This window comes from Ranitomeya imitator, chromosome 9 (assembly GCF_032444005.1).
Source record: "Ranitomeya imitator isolate aRanImi1 chromosome 9, aRanImi1.pri, whole genome shotgun sequence".
NCBI lineage: Eukaryota > Metazoa > Chordata > Amphibia > Anura > Dendrobatidae > Ranitomeya > Ranitomeya imitator.
Genome location: NC_091290.1, coordinates 21234422 through 21261499, shown reverse-complemented (window position 1 = coordinate 21261499; position 27078 = coordinate 21234422). Strand labels below are relative to the sequence as shown.

At 46.5% G+C, this 27078-nt stretch overlaps 1 protein-coding gene across 1 annotated transcript; it reads left to right on the top strand.

Annotated features, from left to right (window-relative positions):
- Positions 1–558: 558 nt before the first annotated feature.
- LOC138649615 (ubiquitin-conjugating enzyme E2 variant 3-like) lies at positions 559–27078 on the top strand. Its single transcript, XM_069740154.1, has 12 exons — positions 559–689; positions 2307–2391; positions 2822–2887; positions 5109–5272; positions 19403–19538; positions 19620–19720; positions 19981–20089; positions 21964–22134; positions 24159–24332; positions 24721–24808; positions 24895–25018; positions 25567–27078. Exons 1-12 carry the CDS (start codon positions 561–563, stop codon positions 25732–25734), a joined length of 1515 nt encoding a protein of 504 aa, XP_069596255.1. The 5' UTR covers positions 559–560; the 3' UTR covers positions 25735–27078.

The following is a 27078-nucleotide window of genomic DNA, read 5'->3' as shown; positions in this document are numbered from 1 at the left end:
TATATCAGGTGTGCGGTGTATGATATGTGAGCAGTATATCAGGTGTGCGGTGTATGATATGTGGCAGTATATCAGGTGTGCGGTGTATGATATGTGGCAGTATATCAGGTGTGCGGTGTATGATATGTGAGCAGTATATCAGGTGTGCGGTGTATGATATGTGGCAGTATATCAGGTGTGCGGTGTATGATATGTGGCAGTATATCAGGTGTGCGGTGTATGATATGTGAGCAGTATATCAGGTGTGCGGTGTATGATATGTGAGCAGTATATCAGGTGTGCGGTGTATGATATGTGAGCAGTATATCAGGTGTGCGGTGTATGATATGTGAGCAGTATATCAGGTGTGCGGTGTATGATATGTGGCAGTATATCAGGTGTGCGGTGTATGATATGTGGCAGTATATCAGGTGTGCGGTGTATGATATGTGGCAGTATATCAGGTGTGCGGTGTATGATATGTGAGCAGTATATCAGGTGTGCAGTGAATGTAAACATGTGGAGGAAGTTGTGCCCAGTATACAGCTGAGGAGGAGGAGAGTGGCGTCTTGCACCCAGTGATGGCGGCTCCTCCCAGTCCCTGTAACTCCAGTCCCGGGTTCTGCAGAGGAAGCAGGAAGAGAAGCCGGGAGCCAGAACCAGACATGGAGTTCATCAGCGCCGATCTGATGAGACAGCGGCTGGTGAAGGTGAGGGCTGGTGTGGGGTCACTGTATGGGGGGAGGTGAGGGCTGGTGTAGGGTCACTGTGTGGGGGAAGGTGAGGGCTGGTGTGGGGTCACTGTATGGGGGAAGGTGAGGGCTGGTGTAGGGTCACTGTATGGGGGAGGTGAGGGCTGGTGTGGGGTCACTGTATGGGGGAGGTGAGGGCTGGTGTGGGGTCACTGTATGGGGGAAGGTGAGGGCTGGTGTGAGGTCACTGTATGGGGGAAGGTGAGGGCTGGTGTGGGGTCACTGTATGGGGGAAGGTGAGGGCTGGTGTGGGGTCACTGTATGGGGGAAGGTGAGGGCTGGTGTGGGGTCACTGTGTGGGGGAAGGTGAGGGCTGGTGTGGGGTCACTGTGTGGGGGAAGGTGAGGGCTGGTGTGGGGTCACTGTATGGGGGAAGGTGAGGGCTGGTGTGAGGTCACTGTATGGGGGAAGGTGAGGGCTGGTGTGGGGTCACTGTATGGGGGAAGGTGAGGGCTGGTGTAGGGTCACTGTATGGGGGGAGGTGAGGGCTGGTGTAGGGTCACTGTAAGGGGGAAGGTGAGGGCTGGTGTGGGGTCACTGTATGGGGGAAGGTGAGGGCTGGTGTGGGGTCACTGTATGGGGGAAGGTGAGGGCTGGTGTGGGGTCACTGTATGGGGGAAGGTGAGGGCTGGTGTGGGGTCACTATGGGGGAAGGTGAGGGCTGGTGTAGGGTCACTGTATGGGGGAAGGTGAGGGCTGGTGTAGGGTCACTGTATGGGGGAAGGTGAGGGCTGGTGTGAGGTCACTGTATGGGGGAAGGTGAGGGCTGGTGTGGGGTCACTGTATGGGGGAAGGTGAGGGCTGGTGTGAGGTCACTGTATGGGGGAAGGTGAGGGCTGGTGTAGGGTCACTGTATGGGGGAAGGTGAGGGCTGGTGTGAGGTCACTGTATGGGGGAAGGTGAGGGCTGGTGTGGGGTCACTGTATGGGGGAAGGTGAGGGCTGGTGTGAGGTCACTGTATGGGGGAAGGTGAGGGCTGGTGTGGGGTCACAGTAGGGGGGAAGGTGAGGGCTGGTGTGGGGTCACTGTATGGGGGAAGGTGAGGGCTGATCACAGGACTACTACAACTCCATGTAATGAGTCCTAGACTGAAACCGGGAACACGTGACTACAAGTGTGTAGTATAATAGTGATACTAACATTGTATAGCCAGCGCTGTGCCTGTCAGGACGGGGGATAGCTAGCGCTGCGCCTGTAAGGACCGGTGATAGCCAGCGCTGCGCCTGTAAGGACCGGGGATAGCCAGCGCTGCGCCTGTAAGGACCGGGGATAGCCAGCGCTGCGCCTGTAAGGACCGGGGATAGCCAGTGCTGCGCCTGTAAGGACCGGGGATAGCCAGCGCTGCGCCTGTAAGGACCGGGGATAGCCAGCGCTGCGCCTGTAAGGACCGGGGATAGCCAGCGCTGCGCCTGTCAGGACGGGGTATAACCAGCGCTGCGCCTGTCAGGACGGGGTATAGCCAGCGCTGCGCCTGTCAGGACGCGGGATAGCCAGCGCTGCGCCTGTAAGGACTGGGGATAGCCAGCGCTGCAGCGGTCAGGACGCGGTATAACTAATCCTCCTTTCTTCCCCCAGTATAAGTTCCGAGACCTGACTATTGAGGATCTGAAGGACGTGCACCGCGCCTTCCCCGACTTCCTCTATTCTGTGGACACCTACAGTAAGGAACTCCGCCTCATTATCATAGGATTCTGTGATGTCGCTGCGTTCGGGGGTCTCGTAAACCTGCTGTAGAGTCCACGTCTTGTCTGGTGGGTTCTTTTCCTAGTGGGAATCAATAGTAGAATCCTCTATACTGGTCCCCCCTGAAGAGCCTTGTTTGGAGGTAATGGACAGGTGAGGACTTTTCAGTATGTTTGGGGTCAGTGCAGGCGGCCCCTATTCGGGTGGAGAAGCCACGTATGGCTGCCAGAGAAGACTTTTGGGTCAGGTTGGTGCACAGTAAATGATATTCAGCCCCAATTCCTGCCGTCCCCTGATCTGCGCAATGTGTGCAAGATTTATGGAAAGCTTTTTATTTGCACTTTTTTTTTTTTTTTTTTTGGGAACAATTTAATGAAAAACATTGACAATTTTAATGTTATTTTCAGCATTTACAGATGGATCTCAGAAGGATTTGATGAATCTCTCAGGAACTGTTCCCATGAAATTCCAGGGTAATGAGAACAAGAACCTGACTGTATAAAGACCCGATCTAGTGTATACCTGGGTCTGTAGGGAGGCTGAGCACATATTTGGGGTACAGGATGATGTCACTGACGCTCGGGGTACAGGATGATGACGCTGACACTGGGGGTACAGGATGATGTCGCTGACACTGGGGGTACAGGATGATGTCGCTGACACTCGGGGTGCAGGATGATGACGCTGACACTCGGGGGTACAGGATAATGTCGCTGACACTCGGGGTGCAGGATGATGTCGCTGACACTCGGGGTGCAGGATGATGTCGCTGACACTCGGGGTGCAGGATGATGTCGCTGACACTCGGGGTGCAGGATGATGTCGCTGACACTCGGGGTGCAGGATGATGTCGCTGACACTCGGGGTGCAGGATGATGTCGCCGACACTCGGGGTGCAGGATGATGTCGCCGACACTCTGGGTGTAGGATGATGTCGCCGACACTCGGGGTGCAGGATGATGTCGCCGACACTCGGGGTGCAGGATGATGTCGCTGACACTCGGGGTGCAGGATGATGTCGCTGACACTCGGGGTGCAGGATGATGTCGCTGACACTCGGGGTGCAGGATGATGTCGCTGACACTCGGGGTGCAGGATGATGTCGCTGACACTCGGGGTGCAGGATGATGACGCTGACACTCGGGGTGCAGGATGATGTCGCTGACACTCGGGGTGCAGGATGATGTCGCTGACACTCGGGGTGCAGGATGATGTCGCTGACACTCGGGGTGCAGGATGATGTCGCTGACACTCGGGTTGCAGGATGATGTCGCTGACACTCGGGGTGCAGGATGATGTAGCTGACACTCGGGGTGCAGGATGATGTAGCTGACACTCGGGGTGCAGGATGATGACGCTGACACTCGGGGTGCAGGATGATGACGCTGACACTCGGGGTGCAGGATGATGACGCTGACACTCGGGGTGCAGGATGATGACGCTGACACTCGGGGTGCAGGATGATGTCGCTGACACTCGGGGTGCAGGATGATGTCGCTGACACTCGGGGTGCAGGATGATGTCGCTGACACTCGGGGTGCAGGATGATGACGCTGACACTCGGGGTGCAGGATGATGACGCTGACACTCGGGGTGCAGGATGATGACGCTGACACTCGGGGTGCAGGATGATGACGCTGACACTCGGGGTGCAGGATGATGACGCTGACACTCGGGGTGCAGGATGATGACGCTGACACTCGGGGTGCAGGATGATGTCGCTGACACTCGGGGTGCAGGATGATGTCGCTGACACTCGGGGTGCAGGATGATGACGCTGACACTCGGGGTGCAGGATGATGACGCTGACACTCGGGGTGCAGGATGATGACGCTGACACTCGGGGTGCAGGATGATGACGCTGACACTCGGGGTGCAGGATGATGACGCTGACACTCGGGGTGCAGGATGATGTCGCTGACACTCGGGGTGCAGGATGATGTCGCTGACACTCGGGGTGCAGGATGATGACGCTGACACTCGGGGTGCAGGATGATGACGCTGACACTCGGGGTGCAGGATGATGACGCTGACACTCGGGGTGCAGGATGATGACGCTGACACTCGGGGTGCAGGATGATGACGCTGACACTCGGGGTGCAGGATGATGACGCTGACACTCGGGGTGCAGGATGATGACGCTGACACTCGGGGTGCAGGATGATGACGCTGACACTCGGGGTGCAGGATGATGTCGCTGACACTCGGGGTGCAGGATGATGTCGCTGACACTCGGGGTGCAGGATGATGACGCTGACACTCGGGGTGCAGGATGATGACGCTGACACTCGGGGTGCAGGATGATGACGCTGACACTCGGGGTGCAGGATGATGACGCTGACACTCGGGGTGCAGGATGATGACGCTGACACTCGGGGTGCAGGATGATGACGCTGACACTCGGGGTGCAGGATGATGACGCTGACACTCGGGGTGCAGGATGATGTCGCTGACACTCGGGGTGCAGGATGATGTCGCTGACACTCGGGGTGCAGGATGATGACGCTGACACTCGGGGTGCAGGATGATGACGCTGACACTCGGGGTGCAGGATGATGACGCTGACACTCGGGGTGCAGGATGATGACGCTGACACTCGGGGTGCAGGATGATGACGCTGACACTCGGGGTAGGTTTGTGTGTGTGTAAAATATATATCTATCTCTTCATATTCTATATAACATTGTCTTGCAGGGACTCTCTATAACATCCCCATCTGCCTGTGGATCCTGGATTCTCATCCGTTTGCTCCCCCACTTTGTTTTCTGAAGCCGACACAAAACATGGGGATCCGGGTTGGAAAGCACGTAGACAGCCATGGACGGATCTACCTGCCGTCCCTTCAGAACTGGTGTCATGTAAGTGCCGCCACATACACTCGTCACTATGTTTATGACCGAAGCGTCCGACCTAGAAATATTACTTGAGATGCTTGAATCCCACGAGCTGCCATAGCAACCAATCACGTCCCTGCTTTCATTTTCCCAATGGCCTCTAAAAATAAGAGCTGGATTCTGATTGGTTGCTGTGGGAGAGTTGTTCTAAAGCATATGATGATTAATGTTGGTACTTTTTATTATTATTTATTTATATAAAAACTTGTGTCATGTGATGAGCGCACCGAGTGTTACCGCTCACATGACGATGACCAGATTAGTTTCAGCCTGTAATTAATTCACCCGACCGGAGTTTCTAGTTGTGGCTGGAATCAGTATTGCCAAAAATAGCAGGAAAGATGACGAGCGGCCGCAATGACTAAATGCTATCTTAGGAGGGTTTAGGTTTAGGTGAAGGCTCCTCGGAGATTCTTAGTTGTCGCCTTACTGCAGCTGTGAAAAATGTTACCGTAATTTACAGGGAAATCATAGTAGCATCATCTGCTTCTGGGAAAGCTGGGTGACAGCCAATATGGCCACCCTATAGCTCGCACAGGGGTTCCCATCCGGACTGCTGTATCTAATTCTCCAGATGCATGGAATCAGGGGTCAGATTGTCCTTCAGGGTTCTGGAAAAGCTGGATTTCAAACGTACTGAGACTTATGCTTCCCCATACATGGCTGGTGCTGGCTGTGTTATACAGCTAGCAGCCACCGCTAACAGCAGCGACCAGAAATAGATCAGATGACTGCTCATTAACCACTTAAATACTGATATCAGTATCTGACACTGACATTTAATCATCGCAATCACAGCAGTGCCACTTGGTATCAATAAAAAATGTCATCTCACCCTGAAAAAAACTCATACAGCTCGATAAATGGAAAAATAAAAGTTGTGGGTCTCAAATGACAAAAAAAAATTCTATCTACCGTATTTTTCAGACTACAAGACGCACTTTCCCCCCCCCCCCCCCCCCCAAAATGGGGGGTGCGTCTAATAGTTGCAATACAGGCTTACCGTAGCGGCAGAGGTGCGGTGGCAGAGGTGTGGCGGCAGAGGAGGTGCAGTAAGCGGGGTCCCTTTCTCCGGTGAGGTGATGCAGCAGCCCGGTAAGCAGCAGCCCGGTAAGCAGCAGAGCCGGGTGAATCCTGTTGTTATCGGTGGTGGCGGCCATTTTCCTGAGGCCGCGCGTGCGCAGATGGAGCGCTCTGCTTCCCGGGGCTTTAGGAAAATGGCCGCTGCGATCTCCATCTGCGCACGCGCGGCCTCCCACGGCCATTTTCCTGAAGCCCCGGGAAGCAGAGCGCTCCATCTGCGCACGCGCGGCCTCAGGAAGATGGCCGCCCCCACCGATAACAACAGGATTCACCCGGCTCTGCTGCTTACCGGGCTGCTGCATCACCTCACCGGAGAAAGGGACCCCGCTTACTGCGCCTCCTCTGCCGCCACACCTCTGCCACCGCAGGATTCAACCGGCTCTGCTGCTTACCGGGCTGCTGCATCACCATACCGGGGAAAGGGACCCCTCTCACGCCATGCCTCTCACTGCGCCTCCTCATCCCAGCACCTCCTCATCCCAGCACCTCCTCACCTCTGCCGACACCATACCTCCTGTGACCCTGCTCTGCCACCGCCAGCCCTCAGGTAAGATACTGTAAATTCGGACAATAAGACAGACCCCCATCTTATAAAAAATCTTATTTTTCTGCAATTTTCACCCCAAATTTGGGGTGCGCCTTATGGTCTGAAAAATACGGTATATATTCTGCACATTTTTTTTTTCTCTCCTTCGCCTCATTGGGGGAGACAGACCATGGGTGTATGCTGCTGACACTAAGTGATACAAAGAAAGTGGTCTCCTCCCCTGCAGTATACACCCCCCTGCTGGCTCTCAGAGAACCAGTTCTTGCTTAGGGTAAGTTCGCACAGGGCGTTTTTGCTGCGTCTTTTTTTTTTTATGCTAATTTTCAGCTGCTTTTTACAGTACCAGCAAAGCCTATGAGATTTCAGAAATCTCATGCACACACATTGGGTTTTTGTTTGATCAGTATTTTGTGCTTTGCTGCGTTTTTTGGACATAGAGCATGTCACTTCTTTCGGCGTTTTTGCTGCGTTTTTTTTCACCCATTGACTTGAATGGGTGTTAAGAAAAACGCAGCAAAAACGCAGGTATCGTTATTTGCTGCTGAAAATCCAAGGTCATTAGCCTGGACAAAGAGAAAAAAACGCACCTAAACCTGCGTTTTTGACGCACCTTGTTTCCTGCCAAGAAGATCGGGTTTTGCTGCAGAAAAAAAAGCCGCAAAACACCCTGTGTGAACTTACCCGTGTGTCCGTAGGAGGCACACGGGTCTGCTATTCAGACCCCAAATTCTTTTATTATTTTACTGTTTAACTTTTACCTTTTAATTTTTCCACGGACGAATGGGGCGATGGATCCTTGCAAGGCTCCAATCTCCCCGAACCATCAACAGGCGAGCACGGCGAGTGTTGCCTCTCTGTATCCTCTCCTGCGACGTGCCACGCCTGAGCTGATTTTTAGGGGCGATGGGTCCCTTCAAGGGCACCGATCTCCCCGCACGTATCCTCTTCTGCAGCCTGGTCTAATGCTGGACAACTGGCCCTGGGTACAGAGGCACCCTGTCTTCGGCATCCGACCAGCTCCCACTGTCCCACCACTGTTAAAGCGGATGGTACAAGGAGGTGGACAGTTCCTCTCCACCTCCCTAACAAACTAACAAAGGGATGATGAATTGAGGTTTACCCCTTTATCCCTGCACCGTCCACGCTGCAATACCTGACCTGCAGCAGAACAGTAGAGTGCGTGCGCTTTCCTGGGTACTGAAACCCAGTCATCCGCGGCGGCTCCATTCCGGGACGTGCACCGATGGTGAGTGGATCCAGTCAGCGGTGGGCCTCTGCAGTGGGATATTCACATGCTGACAGGCAACCTCAGCCATGGCTTCCCTGTGGCCCACCTCCTTGAGATAACGCTGCGGCCGGCTGCAGAAATTTAGCCCCCGGCTTCGGCCGATGTGTAGGCCGGAAGCAGTGCCTGCAGTATGGCGTGCTAAGGAGGCTCCGCCCACTTTTCTGGCGTTTCTCGCTTGTCACGGGAGCGCTCGCTTTTCTCGGCCACTTCAACGCCCCTCACTTCCAATTGCTCCCGCTGGCTGCAGAAATTTAGGCCCCGGCTTGGGCCTATTCATGGAAGTCAGGAGGCTTCACCCACATCACGTCTGTGGCTCCGCCCCCCAAATTGGCGCCTCTCGCTCTTTGCGCGACTTAACCACCTCCTGGTGGCCATCTTGGTCCACCCGGCCGGCTCACACAGGGGCGACTGTTTTCCCTTAAAGGGGCACAATGACGCTGCAACATCAGTACACAGGTTAGGAAGTACTGTTCCCTCCCCTGCATTTTCCCCCTGCACTTAAAGGCGCATGACCAGCATTCCCTGGTCTTAAAGGCACTTGACCGGTCCGTAGCTGGTCACCCTAAATGAGCTCATGAGCCCTCCGCCACCGATCCCAGCTTATCCCAGAATACCTAGTTCCCTGAGTGGGCTTCGTCACTGACCGCAATCCATGGCTTCTCTGACAAAGAGATGTGTACCCTCTGTGGCTCGGAGTGCTCGCAGGACCGATATACATTGTCCCTCTCCTACATGGGAGCCGTCAGCTAGCAGGGGCCGCAAGTATTCTAGAAACGTACAGGCATCTAGAAAACGGAAACTTCATTTCCTTATCTCCCTCACCAATGATTTGCTGAGAACAAGACTCCAAATATGGGTCTGATATTGACTTGGATCAGGACTCGCCAGAGCTTCAGAAAAGGATGGATTCACCTATTTATATAATCAACCAATCTCTGTAGATTGATGAGGACTCCTGTTCTGCTCTAGATCACGCAGCGTCCCTCATGAGGAAACTAAACTCCCAGCAGAGCATTTGCCATTCACCCGGACAGGGAGCGTCCGGATAAGCGATTCACTGGACAGAAGCCTCTTCAAGCACGGTATCCTTTTTCAGCCAATATGCAAACACGTGGGGTGTCCCCTCCACGTATACCCCCTACGACGTGGGATGCCATGCCTGGTCTGATTTTTAGGGGCGACGGGTGCTTTTAAAAGGGCACCGATCTCCCCACACCATCAACAGACGAGCACATGAAGTGTCGCCTCCATGTATCCTCTTCTGCAGCCAGGCCTGACGCTGGACAACCAGCCCTGTCCACACGGGGACTTGAACTCTGTGGATGTGCAGAGGCACCCTTTTTGGCGTCCGAGCACCCCCTCTGCATCACCACTATTTAGCAGATGATGCAAGAAGCCAGAAGATCCCTGTCCACTTCCCTGTTAAGAGGATGGTGGATCGAGGGTTCATCATTTTTAACTCTGCAGCATCAAGAGAGCGGCAATGGCAAGAGATGGATTTTTCCTGACCTGCTGGATGCAGCTGCGCATTCTGCCACTTGGCCGATTAACCGGGTAGAATCTCCTGTGGTATACCTACCAGTATCCCTTCCCGATGGGTCATCAATTAAAAGTACCACAGACTGTCAGATGGCAAATCTGGTTTGTTCTGTCTTGCGGCCTCTGGTTCAGCGATCTACGCTCCCTTAGCCACCGCATGGGTTGTTAGAGCAATGGTCTCCTGGTCGGAGACCTTAACTACTTTGATTCACAACAGTAACCTTTTTCCATAGACTGTACAGCTGGTCAATCAAATCTCTTGAGCGAGAGTCTGTGGTTGACGCTTCCTGGATGCGGCTTGTTGCGCGGCGGTGTCAGCAGCAAATGCCATTACACTCAGTAGGGCATTATCTCAGAGAATGGAAGCGTACTCTGCGGTCAAAAAGCCTCCGGCATCACTCCCTTACCAGAGTGGTCGGTTATTCGGTGAGAAGTTGAGAGCGTTCCTTACGCAGGAACAAAGGATCGCGTGTTTCCTATAGACCCAACCAGCAGTGGTAGGGTTGTCCAGGACAGGCTAGATCTAGGGGATCTTGGTTCCAAAAAGGGGACCGAAAAGTAAGACCGATCCTGGACCTCAAACTTCTAACAAGCTTGACAAGGTCCTTCTTCGGATGGAGTTCCTCTGCTCAGCCATTACTTCAATGGAAAAAGGTGGAGTTTCTGGCATCTATCGACTTTTGGGATCCTTGCCTTCACATTCCTATTTTTCCCCTCTTCAAAAATTCCTTCGCTTTTTTTCCATTTGCGAACAGCATTTTCAAGTCACGACCTTGCCCTTCGGCTTTGCTACCGCACCCAGAGTGTTCGCAAGGGTCTTGGCGGCTGTCATGTTCCTCTTGCACCCTAGAGGCGTGGTCGTCCTACCCGATCTGGTCGACTTTCTAACCGCTCTTACAGGACTGCGCTGAGTTGGGTATATCACTTGCAATACCCTCTCATCTGGGCTGGCAGCTAAACTTAGACAAGTTTTCCTCATTTCCAGCCCAGTAGATATCCTTTTTGAAGATGATCCTGGACATTTCCAGAAGGTTGGTTATTCTCCCTTGAGACAAGGCCGTGGCCCTTCAACAGGGAGTTCGTGCACTTTATCACTCATCCCCCTCATTCCATTCGATTTGCTAGGAGGGTTCTTAGGAAAAATGGTGACGGCAATGGTAGCGGTTTCCTTCGCTCCTCTCGTTTTCTGCAGGTCAAACAGGCTTTCAGAGGGTAGTCTCTGAGCTCCTTCCTCATCCAGGGGAGATCCTTTTCTCCTGGTTCAATGGTTATTAGTGACTACCTATGTCAGTCTTCTCCCGATCATTGCTCTGGGGATCCGAACGGTACGGCTAGTCCTACAGCAGGTCCACTGCCTTCTGGCGGGTCACCCCATCTGAATTCAATCGGATAATGCCACGGCTGTGCCATACGTCAATCATCTAGCAGGTACCCACAGTCAGGTGCCATAGCTGAGGTACCTCACATTCTCTGATGGGCCGAGATCTATCATTTTGTGATCTCGGCACTACACATCCCAGGAGTAGAACTCTAGGTGGCAGACAGGGTGGATTTGATTTAAATCTAACTGATTTAAATCACGATTTAAATCACTAGTCAGTAAGGCTTGATTTAAATCAGTGATTTAAATCAAAGTTTCTACCTAAACTAGTTCATGCTACTTTAACATGCAAGTAGATGAAGATTTTTAGAATCACTTTTTATATTACTTTTTTCTCCCCAGTTTAATGGGTTAATCATTCCTATTTGGACACCACTGTTCTGTTGTACTTAGGAAGGAGAAAAATAATCCTGACCTTAATAACAATTTAAATAGATTTATTCAACTGAAACAATAACAATATTACAGCATAAGTTATTTGCTTAAACAAACATCCATCTTTGTTAACTAATTTGGCTAAACAAAATATATATATATCTAATATATAATTGCCTAGAATACTACTTCCTGCAATTTGTGCCAACTTCCGTGGCTTTGTCCGGAGCTAATGTCCGGAGATAAGTGACGTCAACAGTGTCCAGTGTCTGATTGGTTGCCGCCTGCTGCGAGCGACCAATCAGAAACGTGCCGTACTGTGACACACTCCGCCCGCCATTTTGGTGTGATTTTTAAATTTTTACCTCACAGCAAGTTTCTACTGCGTGGAGGCGGGCCCAGTGACGTTGCTCTTCAAGCTCCTGCCGAATTTCGTCAAAAAAATGATAATACCATTTACCAAAACTATATATATTTAGTTGTGAAGTGGTTCAGTGACATTTTCACACCAATTTTGAACTTTTGTTTGGTGTTTTCTCCATATACTGCCTATTATTTTTGTTCTTTCTTACTATTATTTATTAATTGTATTATTCTTACATTTGAATAAATAAAGTATATATGGATTCTAGACTCCCGATTCTTTAGAATCGGGCTGCCATCTAGTATATTATAAGAAACTTAGACTGTCAGCCCAGCCGACACATGAAAAACTTAAATACTACTGTCCCTGCTGTCCTCTGTAGCTCACTTGTCATCTTCATCATCATCTTCTTCTTTGTTCCTATTCATAATCTGGAAAAGAAAAACAAGCTTTCCTGCTTTATTGGGTCCCAACCGATTTCTCAATTTAGAATGAATGAGTCCAAAGGAAGAGAATATTCTTTCAACGCCTGCAGAAGAAGCTACTGCTGTTAAAAATGAAATCATTACTTGAACAGTCTCTAAATCCAAGCGCTTAAGTGACTTCCACCAGTTTACTGGTGTGACCTTCCTTAAAATATCTTCAGCAAACATATATTTCTTGAATGGTTCCCCCTTAGCTCTGAAGTTTATTATAGTTGGCATTAAAGATGGATGATTGCTGGATACCCATGTCATAGCTAACTCCTCTTCCTCAGCACTTAGGTTTTGACCCTGATATTGGATATTGACAATATTTGCCATAAAATGAGCTGGAGTCAGTGCTTGTCCCATTCGTTTGTTTACTGCTTGTAATTTAATTCTGTCCATGTGTAGTTCTGTTTTTAAGTGTTCACTCAGTTCCTTCCAAATTTCAACAGCATCCGCAATAAAATAGCTATTTTTCTGTATTTTGTTTAAAGCTTGAGAGATGGGTTTCAGGAAGCTCAGCATATGTTCAACATTTCTCTTAAGCCCAATGTTGAGGATTTTGTCCGTGACAGTGCCATCTATTTTATCTCAATTTTCCTCACAAAGTGTCATCAGAATAGGCCAGTTTTTGATATACTGCTCAAAACAGTCCACCACAGAGTTCCATCTAACATCTTGTGGGAGCGTTAGCTTGGTTCCACCCATCCTTTTCAGAGCTGCTGCAGCAAAATGATTATTACGGAAGTATTTAGCAATTTCAACAACATTAGCCTTTATTTCTGGAACACTTAAGTCTTTGGCTAAGAGGTGCAGCAAATGAGCACTGCAACCATATGTTATTAGCAGCTTTGTATTCCCTCCCTGCTCTTCTAAATCTCTTCTCATCTTGGATACGTTTGCAGCATTGTCAGTGACCAAACTGCGTACTAGACATTTGAATTTTTGTTCACGTCGTTATAGCTTTTACTGCCACTTCTTGTAAGTATTCTGCTGTGTGTGCATTTCCTGACGTATGAGTTGTTTGTGCAAGGAAGACTTTACCTTCTTCTGTTGTTATACAAGCACATACAATAGGATCATTGTGGACATTACTCCACCCATCAATACTTAGGTTAACAATTTTACCCCCCAGAGCTGTTGCACATTGCTCCATTTCTCTGTCATACAGTTGATCCAGCAGTTTCCCTGCAACATCAGCTCTGCTGGGTGGACTGTATCCTGGTCTCAGTGACTGAACCATATTAATGAAAAGTGGGTTCTCAGTCAGACGGAAAGAAGAGTTCGTTGCATAAATAAACTGGGCAATTTTTTCATCAATCAACTCTTTTTCTAATCTGCTAGTTCTTATCACAAACCTATCTATGGTGGTTCCAGGAGGTAAAGGTTTTTTCTTCCTTTTGGGTGATGGTGATATGTGGCTGTGGGTGTCTGATGATGATGATGCTGCTGCTAATGAAGCACTATCCTGGATGGATAACTCTGAAACTGTAGAACAGGATGATGGTGATCTTGGAGGTGGATAGTTTCCAGAATCCATGAATTCCCCTAAACAAAAAAAGTCAATGCTGTTATTTTATTGTTTATACAATTTCTGCTTATTGTACACAACACATCACTGCCCCTGCCCCAAAAGGAATATTTGTTTTTCTTCATAACTGTACCAAATGACAGTAACATGCAGTAATAATAAGAAATATAATTTTTCTCACACATGACAGTTCAGTCTTTAGAAATAGGATTCAATAAAAATGTTTACCAACCTGAAGATCCTGCCTGTTCAGAAGTGTTTCTTTGGTCATCTTCATCACCGCACTTCTCATGATGTTGCCTCATTCGCGCCACCAGGCCTTGCATCTCTTTGTTGCATCATTTGCATTTTGCACGCATGCCTGCCTTACCGATAGGCGAAGGAGCTTCATTAAAATATTCCCAAACTGGGTCTCTTTTACGGCCTGCTGCCATTATAAGGAAAGAATGTAATAAACCTCAGATCGTACACACAAACAGATCCAGACTTGTCTGTCTGTGGCTATGCTGCAGTATTGTGCTCAAAGTTTCACTTTCATTTTCTTGTCTGCTTGCCCTTCCTCCTCCTCACACTTAGATTCACATTCTTCTTATGTTGTGCAGATCTATTCCACTCCAAACAATCAGAAACATATTGTCTAACTTCTTGGACTTGGCACTGAAGGGGTTGATTCTGTATTCATAGGTTTGTAGAACAATAGGATTAAGGTCTTTTTCTCAACTCTGTTCATGTTGTAACATTTTTGCCGTGAAGAAGAGGCTGGGACCTCTGCGGAGTCAAATTTAGTTTTGAGAACTGCGTAAGTAAAGCGAGCGTCTGTGATAATATAGGAGAGAAACTGCCCACTAATCCTACAGAAACCTCTGGAAGAGCATGACATTGTGAATGTTACACATATACAGGTCCTTCTCAAAAAATTAGCATATAGTGTTAAATTTCATTATTTACCATAATGTAATGATTACAATTAAACTTTCATATATTATAGATTCATTATCCACCAACTGAAATTTGTCAGGTCTTTTATTGTTTTAATACTGATGATTTTGGCATACAACTCCTGATAACCCAAAAAACCTGTCTCAATAAATTAGCATATCAAGAAAAGGTTCTCTAAACGACCTATTACCCTAATCTTCTGAATCAACTAATTAACTCTAAACACATGCAAAACATACCTGAGGCTTTTATAAACTCCCTGCCTGGTTCATTACTCAAAACCCCCATCATGGGTAAGACTAGCGACCTGACAAATGTCAAGAAGGCCATCATTGACACCCTCAAGCAAGAGGGTAAGACCCAGAAAGAAATTTCTCAACAAATAGGCTGTTCCCAGAGTGCTGTATCAAGGCACCTCAATGGTAAGTCTGTTGGAAGGAAACAATGTGGCAGAAAACGCTGTACAACGAGAAGAGGAGACCGGACCCTGAGGAAGATTGTGGAGAAGGACCGATTCCAGACCTTGGGGAACCTGAGGAAGCAGTGGACAGAGTCTGGTGTGGAAACATCCAGAGCCACCGTGCACAGGCGTGTGCAGGAAATGGGCTACAGGTGCCGCATTCCCCAGGTAAAGCCACTTTTGAACCATAAACAGCGGCAGAGGCGCCTGACCTGGGCTACAGAGAAGCAGCACTGGACTGTTGCTAAGTGGTCCCAAGTACTTTTTTCTGATGAAAGCAAATTTTGCATGTCATTCGGAAATCAAGGTGCCAGAGTCTGGAGGAAGACTGGGGAGAAGGAAATGCCAAAATGCCTGAAGTCCAGTGTCAAGTACCCACAGTCAGTGATGGTGTGGGGTGCCATGTCAGCTGCTGGTGTTGGTCCACTGTGTTTCATCAAGGGCAGGGTCAATGCAGCTAGCTATCAGGAGATTTTGGAGCACTTCATGCTTCCATCGGCTGAAATGCTTTATGGAGATGAAGATTTCATTTTTCAGCACGACCTGGCACCTGCTCACAGTGCCAAAACCACTGGTAAATGGTTTACTGACCATGGTATTACTGTGCTCAATTGGCCTGCCAACTCTCCTGACCTGAACCCCATAGAGAATCTGTGGGATATTGGAAAGAGAAAGTTGAGAGACGCAAGACCCAACACTCTGGATGAGCTTAAGGCCGCTATTGAAGCATCCTGGGCCTCCATAACATCTCAGCAGTGTCACAGGCTGATTGCCTCCATGCCACGCCGCATTGAAGCAGTCATTTCTGCCAAAGGATTCCCGACCAAGTATTGAGTGCATAACTGAACATTATTATTTGTTGGTTTTTTTGTTTGTTATTAAAAAACACTTTTATTTGATTGGATGGGTGAAATATGCTAATTTATTGAGACAGGTTTTTTGGGTTATCAGGAGTTGTATGCCAAAATCATCAGTATTAAAACAATAAAAGACCTGACAAATTTCAGTTGGTGGATAATGAATCTATAATATATGAAAGTTTAATTGTAATCATTACATTATGGTAAATAATGAAATTTAACACTATATGCTAATTTTTTGAGAAGGACCTGTACAGACTTTATTCTACTGAGTTAAACAACTCAGCTTTATCTCATGATGGAAGAACCTTTGGATGGTAAAATATTTTCCTCAAAAAGCAGTTAATTGAAAAAAATCCGATTTAAATAAAAAAAAATCCGATTTTTTTTTTTTTTTTTTTTTTTTTTTTTTACATTGATTTTTATCCACTCTGGTGGCAGATGCCTTCAGGGTCCTGCCTCAAGTGAGTTGGAACCTCATCCGGAAGTCTTCCATCAGAACTGCTTTCACTGGAGCACTCCAGATGTAGATCGTATGGCGTCCAGACTGAACGCCAATGTACTCCAGTTCATGGTTTGGCTTTGAGATCCAAAAGCCATCGCAGTGCATGCTCTGGTTCTCCCGTGGTACCAATTTCCATAAACCCTCTTCCACTACTTTCGAGAGCATTTTGGAAGCGGGAAGGGCCCCAGTGATCCTGAGCGATGCGCACTGACCACATCAGGTTTTTTGTTTGCGGAACCAGTATTTTTCCATCTTATTGCAGCAAAACTGTAAGTAGGGACTTCCTCGCAGGGAGTTTTCACATGTGGTTCTTCCCTATCGTACACCGTTAGATCTTTGAGACCTTAATGTTCCTGTGAGGCTTACAGTAGACTCCTTTTGATCTGGACAGACTTTACTATCAGGGAAGGTCGCCCTCTTTTTTTTTATTTTTATTTTTTATTTTTCTCTGCGATCTCATCATCCTGACGAGTCTTCGGAGCTAGCCGCTCTGTTCTACATAGTAACATAGTTAGTAAGGCCGAAAAAAGACATTTGTCCATCCAGTTCAGCCTATATTCCATCATAATAAATCCCCAGATCTACGTCCTTCTACAGAACCTAATAATTGTATGATACAATATTGTTCTGCTCCAGGAAGACATCCAGGCCTCTCTTGAACCCCTCGACTGAGTTCGCCATCACCACCTCCTCAGGCAAGCAATTCCAGATTCTCACTGCCCTAACAGTAAAGAATCCTCTTCTATGTTGGTGGAAAAACCTTCTCTCCTCCAGACGCAAAGAATGCCCCCTTGTGCCCGTCACCTTCCTTGGTATAAACAGAATCTCAGCGAGATATTTGTATTGTCCCCTTATATACTTATACATGGTTATTAGATCGCCCCTCAGTCGTCTTTTTTCTAGACTAAATAATCCTAATTTCGCTAATCTATCTGGGTATTGTAGTTCTCCCATCCCCTTTATTAATTTTGTTGCCCTCCTTTGTACTCTCTCTAGTTCCATTATATCCTTCCTGAGCACCGGTGCCCAAAACTGGACACAGTACTCCATGTGCGGTCTAACTAGGGATTTGTACAGAGGCAGTATAAAGCTCTCATCATGTGTATCCAGACCTCTTTTAATGCACCCCATGATCCTGTTTGCCTTGGCAGCTGCTGCCTGGCACTGGCTGCTCCAGGTTCTTTCAGACTTTTTTTTTTTTCTTTATTAACATCAAGGCAAGGTTGTCCTCAGGCCATCCCCGTCCCTTGTCACCAAGGTGGTATTGTATTCTCACTGTTATGAGGGCATCATTCTTCCCTCATCTCATTCGGTACCAGTCCACAAAACGGAATGGGTTCCCCATATTCTGGACGAAGTGAGTGCTCTGAGTAGCTACGTATCGAGGACTGCGTCGTTCTCAAGGTTGGACAATTTGGGCTTCCTGACGGTAAGAGGACTGCTTCCTGACGGTCACAGGAAGGGTTTAGCCGTTTCATCAGCCATGTTAGCCTGGTGGATTTGTTACACCATCCAGGAGTCCTTCCTTGTTAGATGTCAGCTTATCCTTACACTATAGCTGGTCCGAATAACTAAAGCAATTGTTACCATCCACCTCTCGTGTCTCCCCTTTTCCCCATAGTTTGTAAGCTTGCGAGCAGGGCCCTCATTCCTCCTGGTATCTGTTTTGAACTGTATTTCTGTTATGCTGTAATGTCTATTGTCTGTACAAGTCCCCTCTATAATTTGTAAAGCGCTGCGGAATATGTTGGCGCTATATAAATAAAAATTATTATATCTCCCTGTCTATCGAGGTTTCTTGGGTTCTAGGCACCAGGCGTCGGCAAAGCACCTACAAGCTTGCGTGCTCGTCCAGTCCGCATGCATTCTTGAAGCACTATAATTCCCAGACTTCCACAGATGCGAGTCTGGGCAGGCGGGCTCTGCAGGCCGCGGTGTCGAACTTGTAATTAGCGGTTACACAGGGCCTGACCTGATGTTGTCCCCACCCAGGGACTGCTTTGGGACGTCCCACGGTCTGTGTCCCCCAATGAGGCGAAGGAGAAATGGGGATTTTTGTGTACTCACCGTAAAATCCTTTTCTCCGAGCCATTCATTGGGGGACACAGATCCCACCCTGTTATTAGCTTGTTTTATAATTTGACATGCTATACTCGCATATATAATATGACATGCTATGTGCTCATATGTTATTGATCTCCTACTGCTTTTGCACCGAACTGGTTAGCTGAGAGCCAGCAGGAGGGTGTATACGGCAGGGGAGGAGCTAACTTTCTTTGTATCACTTAGTGTCAGCCTCCTAGTGGCAGCAGCATACACCCACGGTCTGTGTCCCCCAATGAATGTCTCAGAGAAAAGGATTTTACGGTGAGTACACAAAAATCCCCCTTTTCTTCTTTTTTTTTTTTTTTTTTTTATTGAAGAAAAAAAAAAAACATTCAAAATCCATGACCCTACTGATCTGTATTATGTTACAAAGTCTTTTTTTTTTTCCCCTGCAACAATGAACGCTGTCAAAAAATGATACCCTCCCTCACCCCCTCAAAAAAAAAAAAATAAAAAAAAAAACTCTGGCAGGAAACGAGGGATCTAGAAAATGATGAGAAATGTTTAATATTTCAGAACTTTCAACATACTTTTAATAGGTAGAAAAATCTGAGACCTGTATGTCCCGTTCCCAAGGGGTGAGCGGCCATTACTGTACCATCTGCTATAGTACCAGTCACTGTCATCTGTAATATTTGGTCTCTTACAGCCCAAAACTACCATATGCAGCCTGATCAAAGAAATGACAGCAACCTTTGAGGATGAGCTCCCGCTTTATTCCCTCTCCGCTGCGGAAGCCTCCAGGCAGAAGGAGCTTCTCACCTTCATCTCCCAGGTCACTGATGGTAAGGATATATGGAGGTGCCCCATGTTGTAGAGATTGGCATACTGTGCCCCTCGATATAACGGTATCATTACATTACCAGGTGTGTCCGGTGTAGACGTAAGTGGGAAAAGTCGCAGTAAAGTCGCAGTGATCGGAGGAGGAGATTTGGCTCTGGCTTGTCTATTGGCTATATCTTCAAAGGTACAAAAATGGCTAAATTTTATACATTTCCTTGCGTTAAATCCTAACAATCCTCAGAACGGTTACCAGGTTTTCTGGACCATCCAGCACCAGATTAGTGGCATTTTATAGTATTGGGTTTCTGGATTTCTCCTGTCGCTTGTCATTTGCCCACCGTAGCATGTGGTCTCATATAACACCCCTGAGAGATAATTGGGAAGCGGAGTCGCTGAGATCACAGATCTGCATCATCATAATACATGATTAATGTTCCCGCACAGAGGGCTGCGGACTCTCTTGTTCTTATCGATGTCAGCGATGGAGGATCAAAAGGTGGAGGAACCACTGACCTGCAACTTTTCACGATTCCAGATCTGGAAATCAGTAAAGGTAGGAGGTGTGTGTGTGTTTGTGTGTGTAATATATATATATATATATATATCTCCGTATGCAGTAAGAAAGAAGAAAATTATGCGGCACTCGCCCCGAATTAGCTGTGAAGATTGTGATCTTTACTGGAGAAAAATGAAGATTACATCCATCAGGACATCAGGTACATGAGAGGGTGCGGTATAGGAGCACGGACGACAGCCGTTTCGCACACACAGGTGCTTCGACGGGTCACACACCTGTGTGTGCAAAACGGCTGTCGTCCGTGCTCCTATACCGCACCCTCTCATGTACCTGATGTCCTGATGGATGTAATCTTCATTTTTCTCCAATAAAGATCACAATCTTCACAGCTAATTCGGGGTGAGTGCCGCATAATTTTCTTCTTTCTTACTGCATACGGATTACTTGCTGGACATTCATGCAGAGCACCATTACCCTTTATGATTGTGACGCCTGATTACACAGCTGTCCACTAACAGTCCTGTTTGTTTGGAGACGTTCTACTCTAGTGCCGTTCTGCTCCCTATACTATATATATATATATATATACCAAATAGCAAAGAGAAGGCAGCACTCCAGACGTTTCAGATGAAAAAAAGGTGAAGTTTTAATCGACCCACATCACTGCGCGACGTTTCGGCTCACTGAGCCTTTTTCAAGCAATGGGTGTTAACAATGATTGTGCTTTTATAGAAACAATTTGAATAAATTTGCATGTTACAATTACCATTAATACATAAGTAAACATATAGTTGTACAGTTTTCTATAATGTGCATATAGTATCTCTTCAGTGCAATATCCGTGCTTATTAAGGTGCTTTGTGCTATGTTCTTTATAAAATATCACACTTCCCCACTTTCTCCTTTGTTTCACAGACTTTCTCATTAGCATAAATTTGTATTAATATTCATAGTGATTACACTTTATGTCCCTCACCTTACCGCTATCCGATGACACCACATGGAGGACTCTGTAATGGCCGTTATCGGCGTTCATAAAACTCTATTGCGCCTGTCTACAAATCCAATTAACCTGTCACACGATGTCAGCCAATGGGAGCTCCAGTACACTTTCATTTTACTAGCGCATGCGCACTAGTGTTATGTCCGCGCCGCGGCGCCATCTTAGTTGTGGCAGGACATTCCTTTATGTCTATATAAGCCACTATTATGATCAGGTACTTGCGCTCATTTTACCACTACACAAATCGCTGATCCATTTATATGTCTGCACTCTAATCAGCGTATTAGTACTTTATATAAGGTGAATGTTACTAATTACAATTAGGCTGTTTGTCTAGAAAATTTTTTCTATATATATATATATATATATATATATATATATATATATATATATATATATATATATATATATATATATATATATATATATATATATATATATATATATATATATAATTTTTTAAAATGGTAAAAAAACAAAAAACTCCAAGTTTACTGCCATAACCGCACTGACGAGGAGAATCGTGTAGCCGGATGACTTTTACGTGGTAAAAAAAAAAAAAAAAAAAAAAAGACCCAAAAAGTAATGGCAGATTTGCGTTTTTCCATCACGTCACCTCATTTAGATTTTTTTTTTTAATAATTCTTCAATACACCATATGCTAAAGTGAACGGCGCTATTCAAAATAACAATTTGTCTTGCAAAAAAAAAAAGCCCTCATATTGATAGTGGGGGGGGGGGGGGGGGGAGAAGAGTTATGGCTCTTGGAAGAGGGGGAGGATAAAACCGCAAAAAAATAAAAATGGGTTGCATTTTTAAGGGGGTTAATATTAACGTAAGCGTGTATGATTACGTTGATGGGTATGTGGATGTGACGGGAGACAATACGCAATGTTCTTCTTTCTAGATCTGTCCCGTCTTGCCGACTCGAAAGTCATAGTGATAACTTTAAATGCATGGAGGAGCGCTCAGTCATACCTGGAAGTCTTACAAAGTAACGTGAACCTTCTGCGTGGATTTGTACCAGCCGTGTCTTATCATTGCCCGAACAGCGTGCTGGTCATTGCCTCCCAGCCTGGTAAGAGCAGATCGTAGGTGCATATTATAATTGCTTGACTTCTATTCTTTTCCATGACTTAGTTGTGAAAATTTTAGTAGTCTTATTCACTGCTCAAAAAAAATAAAGGGAACACTAAAATCCCACATCCCAGATATCACTGAATGAAATATTCCAGTTTCAAATCTTTATTCATTACATAGTAGAATGCACTGAGAACAATAAAAGATAAAAATGATCAATGTAAATCAAAATTAATATCCCATGAAGGTCTGAATTTGGAATGATGCTCAGAATCAAAGTGGAAAATCAAATTACAGGCTGATCCAACTTCAGTGGAAATGCCTCAAGACAAGGAAATTATGCTCAGTAGTGTGTGTGGCCTCCACGTGCATGTATGACCGCCCTACAACGCCTGGGCATGCTCCTGATGAGGCGGCGGATGTTCTCCTGAGGGATCTCCTCCAAGACCTGGATTAAAGCGTCAATCAACTCCTGGACAGTCTGTGGTGCAATGTGGCATTGGTGGATGGAACAAACAGAAAAAAACTGACCAGCACATCCCAACTAGTGTGAATAGGTGTCAGCTAATATAACAATTCTAAGAAAATATAAAGCTGAACTCTGGGTTGTTTAAAATGGTAAAACTAGAAAAATTGGAACTGCATTATTGCCATAGAACATTGCTTAACTCCTATATTATGTACATGTGGAAATTTGGAAATGCAATATTGCTATAGGAAAATTCACAGTAAAAAGAAGGTACTTGGCACATGGATGGAACGAGACATGATGTCCCAGATGTGCTCGATTGGATTCAGATCTGGGGAACGGGCGGGCCAGTCCATCAATGCCTGACACACTCCAGCCACATGAGGTCTAGAAACCAGGGCCCACAGCACCTACATATGGTCTCATAATGGGTCTGAGGGTCTCATCCCAGTACCTAATGGCAGTCGGGCTACCTTTGGCTAACACATAGAGGGTTGTACGGTCTTCCAAAAAAAAAAAAAAAAAGCCTCCCCACACCATTACTGACCCACTGGTAAACCGGTCATGCTGGTGGATGTTGCAGGCAGCAGAACGTTTTCCACAGTGTCTCCAGACTCTGTCACATCTGTCACCTGTGAACTGTGCGCCAATGTTGAATCTGGCAATCTTGGTGTTCTCTGGCAAAAGCCAATCTCCCTGCACGGTTTTGGGCTGCAAGCACAACACCCACTTGTGGACGCCAGGCCCTCATACCACCCTCATGGAGTCTGTTTCTGACATTTTAAGCAGACACAAGGATGGTAGTGACCTGCTGAAGGTCATTTTGCAGGGCTCTGGCACTGCTCCTCCTGTTCCTCCTTCCACAAAGGAGGAGGTAGCGGTCCTGCTTCTGGGTTGTTGCCCTCATATGGCCCCATCCTAGTGTACAGACCTGTCTCCTGGTATCTGCTCCATGCTCTGGACACTGTGCTGACGCAGCTACTCTTCTTGCCACAGTTCGCATTGATGTGCCATCCTGGATGAGCTGCACTACCTTAGCAAATTCTGTGGGTTGTAGACACTGCCTCATGCTACTGTACTTTACCACCAGGGATGAGAACAATGACAAATGCAAAAGTGACCAAAACAACAACCAAAAAGTATGAGAACAGAAAAATGGTCTGTGGTCACCCCCTGCAGAACCACTCCTTTCTAGGGGGTGTCTTTCTAATTGCCTATCATTTTAACCTGTCTGTTCTATTTGCAGCAGGAGAAATTGATTCACAATTGGTATTGCTTCATAACTGGACAGTTTGATTTCACAGAAGTGTGATTGACTTGGAGTTACATTGTGTTGTTTGTGTTCCCTTTATTTTTTTTGAGCAGTGTATATTTTTAATTTAGATTTTTTTTTTTTTATTTTGTGTGTGTGTGTGGGGGGGTGTAATGAGGTTTGACGGTTTCTTGGTGTAACATCTTTCAGGTGGTACATTAGTATGATTCCTTTTAACATTCTGTATAATTCACCATCACCTATACATAATATATTGGCAACATTTCTTCTTGGTTTGCAGTGGAAATAATGACCTATGTGGCCTGGAAACTAAGTGGCCTTCCCTCCAGTCAAGTCATTGGAATCGGATGTAACTTGGACTCTGCAAGGTTTCAGGATGTCGTTAAGACATTAACCAGTTCTTCAGAGGAGTCACAGACAGGTTGGGTCATTGGGGAGCAAGGAGCAAATAAAGGTGAAAAGGAATGAATAATCATGGAACTCCTAAATTTAATAGCCACATTGTATATTAGCAGCTTGTGTAATAAACTGTATTATATACTTCCATCAGAGAAAACCCCTATATCTGACTTCCCAAACAGTTTTTAGTGTAGTCAGATTCCCCATTATCTTTGTGCAGTGGTCTGTTCCATATAGCACAGGCCATTTCCCTTATTGAACTATATCAGTGGATCAAACCATTGTAGAATGGGGGGTTCTGACTACATTCTAAACGGTCAGTTACACGTGATTTTTTTTTTCTTTTTTCTTTTTTTCCCAACTGTCCTGCAACATTTGCCGGCAAATAAACCACATGAGAAAAAAAATGGGCACAAATATTGAACGTTATGAATTTATTTTAGTGGCGGCCTGGAGTGATCCTGCTTCAGAAAATAATCACAAACCTGGAAAGATATATCCCAAGCTCTTCCAAGAACAGCTGACAAACAGGTAACGAGTGAGATCTTATTACAGTTATGTAATGTTGAGTTATTTGTAGTTTTTTGTTTGTATTGATTCTTTATTAACTGTTACAGGGCCATGGAGATCATTATAGATAAAGGTCAGAGGTCGTGGTCTATCGGCCTGTCCGTAGCTGACCTCGTAGACACCATTGTGCAAAATAAGAGGAAGGTTCACTCGGTTTCTTCACTGGCTAAGGTAACAAACTTCTGTTGAAAGGTGAACGCTTCGGAAACAAGGCAATAATGAAAAACGTATAGCGCAGAACTTAAAGGAACTCTAAATAGTCTTTATTCCATCTGAAAATGTCATAAATCGGCAGGGAATAAATCTGATATTTCCGATCAGATTTCTAGTTTTTAAGAAACATTGTCTGTTTGTAGCTCAAACATACTGGATAACAAAGGATGAAAACTAGTCGGCCATTATTCAGTCGTTTTCTTCAATATTCCCCATCTTTCCCCTGTGCTGTCAATGAATGGGAATTCACATGGCTGCAAGGTTCATTCTGAGAGCGAAATCTGATGCTTGCGCTTTGTTCACACATCGCAGCTTTTCCTGGCGTTGTGCGATCCAGACATGTTTCTGGACGTATACAAGAATCCCCATTCACTGACAGCAAGCGGAGAAATGGCCGAGAAATGGAACCACAAATCGGATCGGAAAGTTCCAGACTTTATTATAACACCCACTAATGCTATAGGCAGAATAATGACATCGGACTGTATTTTGTGTTCTGTCCTCAGGGATTCTTCAATATTCAGAACGATGTGTTTCTGAGCGTGCCCTGTGTGCTGGGAGACAGCGGGGTACTCGGGAGCCCCCAAATCTTACAGCATGAAGATCATGTATTCGACACTCTCCACAGAAGTGCCGCCTCGATCCACAACCTGCAGCGGCAGCTGAACCTGTGATCTGCAGCGGGAGCCGGGCTCCGAGCCCCTGTAATCTCTGCAGTGCAGAGCCGCTTTCTGAAATGACCTGAGAACAAGGGACGGCGGGGTTCATCTAGATTTCACATTTCCAGTTTGGCGCACCCCATCAGCAACCATGACCGCACTGAGTCGCCGGAAGCCATCGCATTGGGTGGGCACCTTCTGATGGGCCCCCAGAAAGGTGGCTGCTGCTGTGTGTGACCAGTGCCTTGTGCATCAAGCCATTTATATTCCGCATTTGTTTCTTTCCTCAATACTGTTGCTTTTATATGAACAATGAGGCTGGAGGTGGATGACGACTTCTGCATCACCTTGGTCAGGCTCCTGCTCACTACATCCCTGTGTGTCTAATTCAGTGCAGAAGATTTAATAAAGCTAATAGTGATGAGCGAGCATGCTGTGAGAAGGTGTTATCTGAGCATGCTCTGAGGTGTTATCTTAGCATGCTCTGAGAAGGTGTTAGCATGCTCTGAGAAGGTGTTATCTGAGCATGCGCTGAGAAGGTGTTACCTGAGCATGCTCTGAGAAGGTGTTATCTGAGCATGCGCTGAGAAGGTGTTATCTGAGCATGCTCTGAGAAGGTGTTATCTGAGCATGCTCGTGTGCTAATAGACTCTTTTGCGTGCTTGAAAAATATGTTGGAGTCCCCGCAGCTGTTCGACAGCTGCAACACATGCAGGGATTCCCTCTTTGTTAGGCAATCCTTGCATGTGTTGTGGCTGTAGACCAGCTGTGAGACTTGCAGCTGCGGGGACTTGAACATACGATTTTGAGCATGCCTAGGACCTAAGCATGCTCAGATAATACCTTCTTCCAGCACGCTCGCTCATCACTATTGTTTAACTTTCAGACCGTGTACATTTAGGAGATTAGACTTTAATTCATTCAGGAGTTTGTTTTCCATTAGTTGACTCGGTTTAATTACATTAGTTGCGCTCTCGCATAAATTAGCCTGATGAGGTTGGTGTTTGCTCAATTATCATTTCTTTGGCCACAAGAAGACGTCCTGAAATATTTATACTGAAATTGAACTTTAGATGAATTGATCTGTCTTTGTCGCAGGGCTGCAGATGGGAACCACTAATATAGTCCTGTCTTAATGTTCTAGAATATATGTATAAACACACGATGCGTTTCTGCAGTTGCGTTAACGCTTATTCGCATTTTTACCTTTTCTTATTTTGTATACTGAGAGCGCTGATTCCCTACATTTTTTATATCTATGGACCTATAAGCGGTTAATCATGTACAAGGTGGGAAATTACTTCATTCAGTGAATGGAATCATTTGGGAAAAAAGAATAAAGTAACTTTTCTAGCTGTA

Excerpts from the sequence above, each read along its gene's own strand:
- LOC138649615 (XM_069740154.1), top strand. The coding sequence starts at position 561 with ATGGCGGCTCCTCCCAGTCCCTGTAACTCCAGTCCCGGGTTCTGCAGA. Across the intron at positions 5,273-19,402 it reads CCCTTCAGAACTGGTGTCAT|CCCAAAACTACCATATGCAG; the intron begins GTAAGTGCCGCC and ends GGTCTCTTACAG. Across the intron at positions 22,135-24,158 it reads GGTCATTGCCTCCCAGCCTG|TGGAAATAATGACCTATGTG; the intron begins GTAAGAGCAGAT and ends CTTGGTTTGCAG.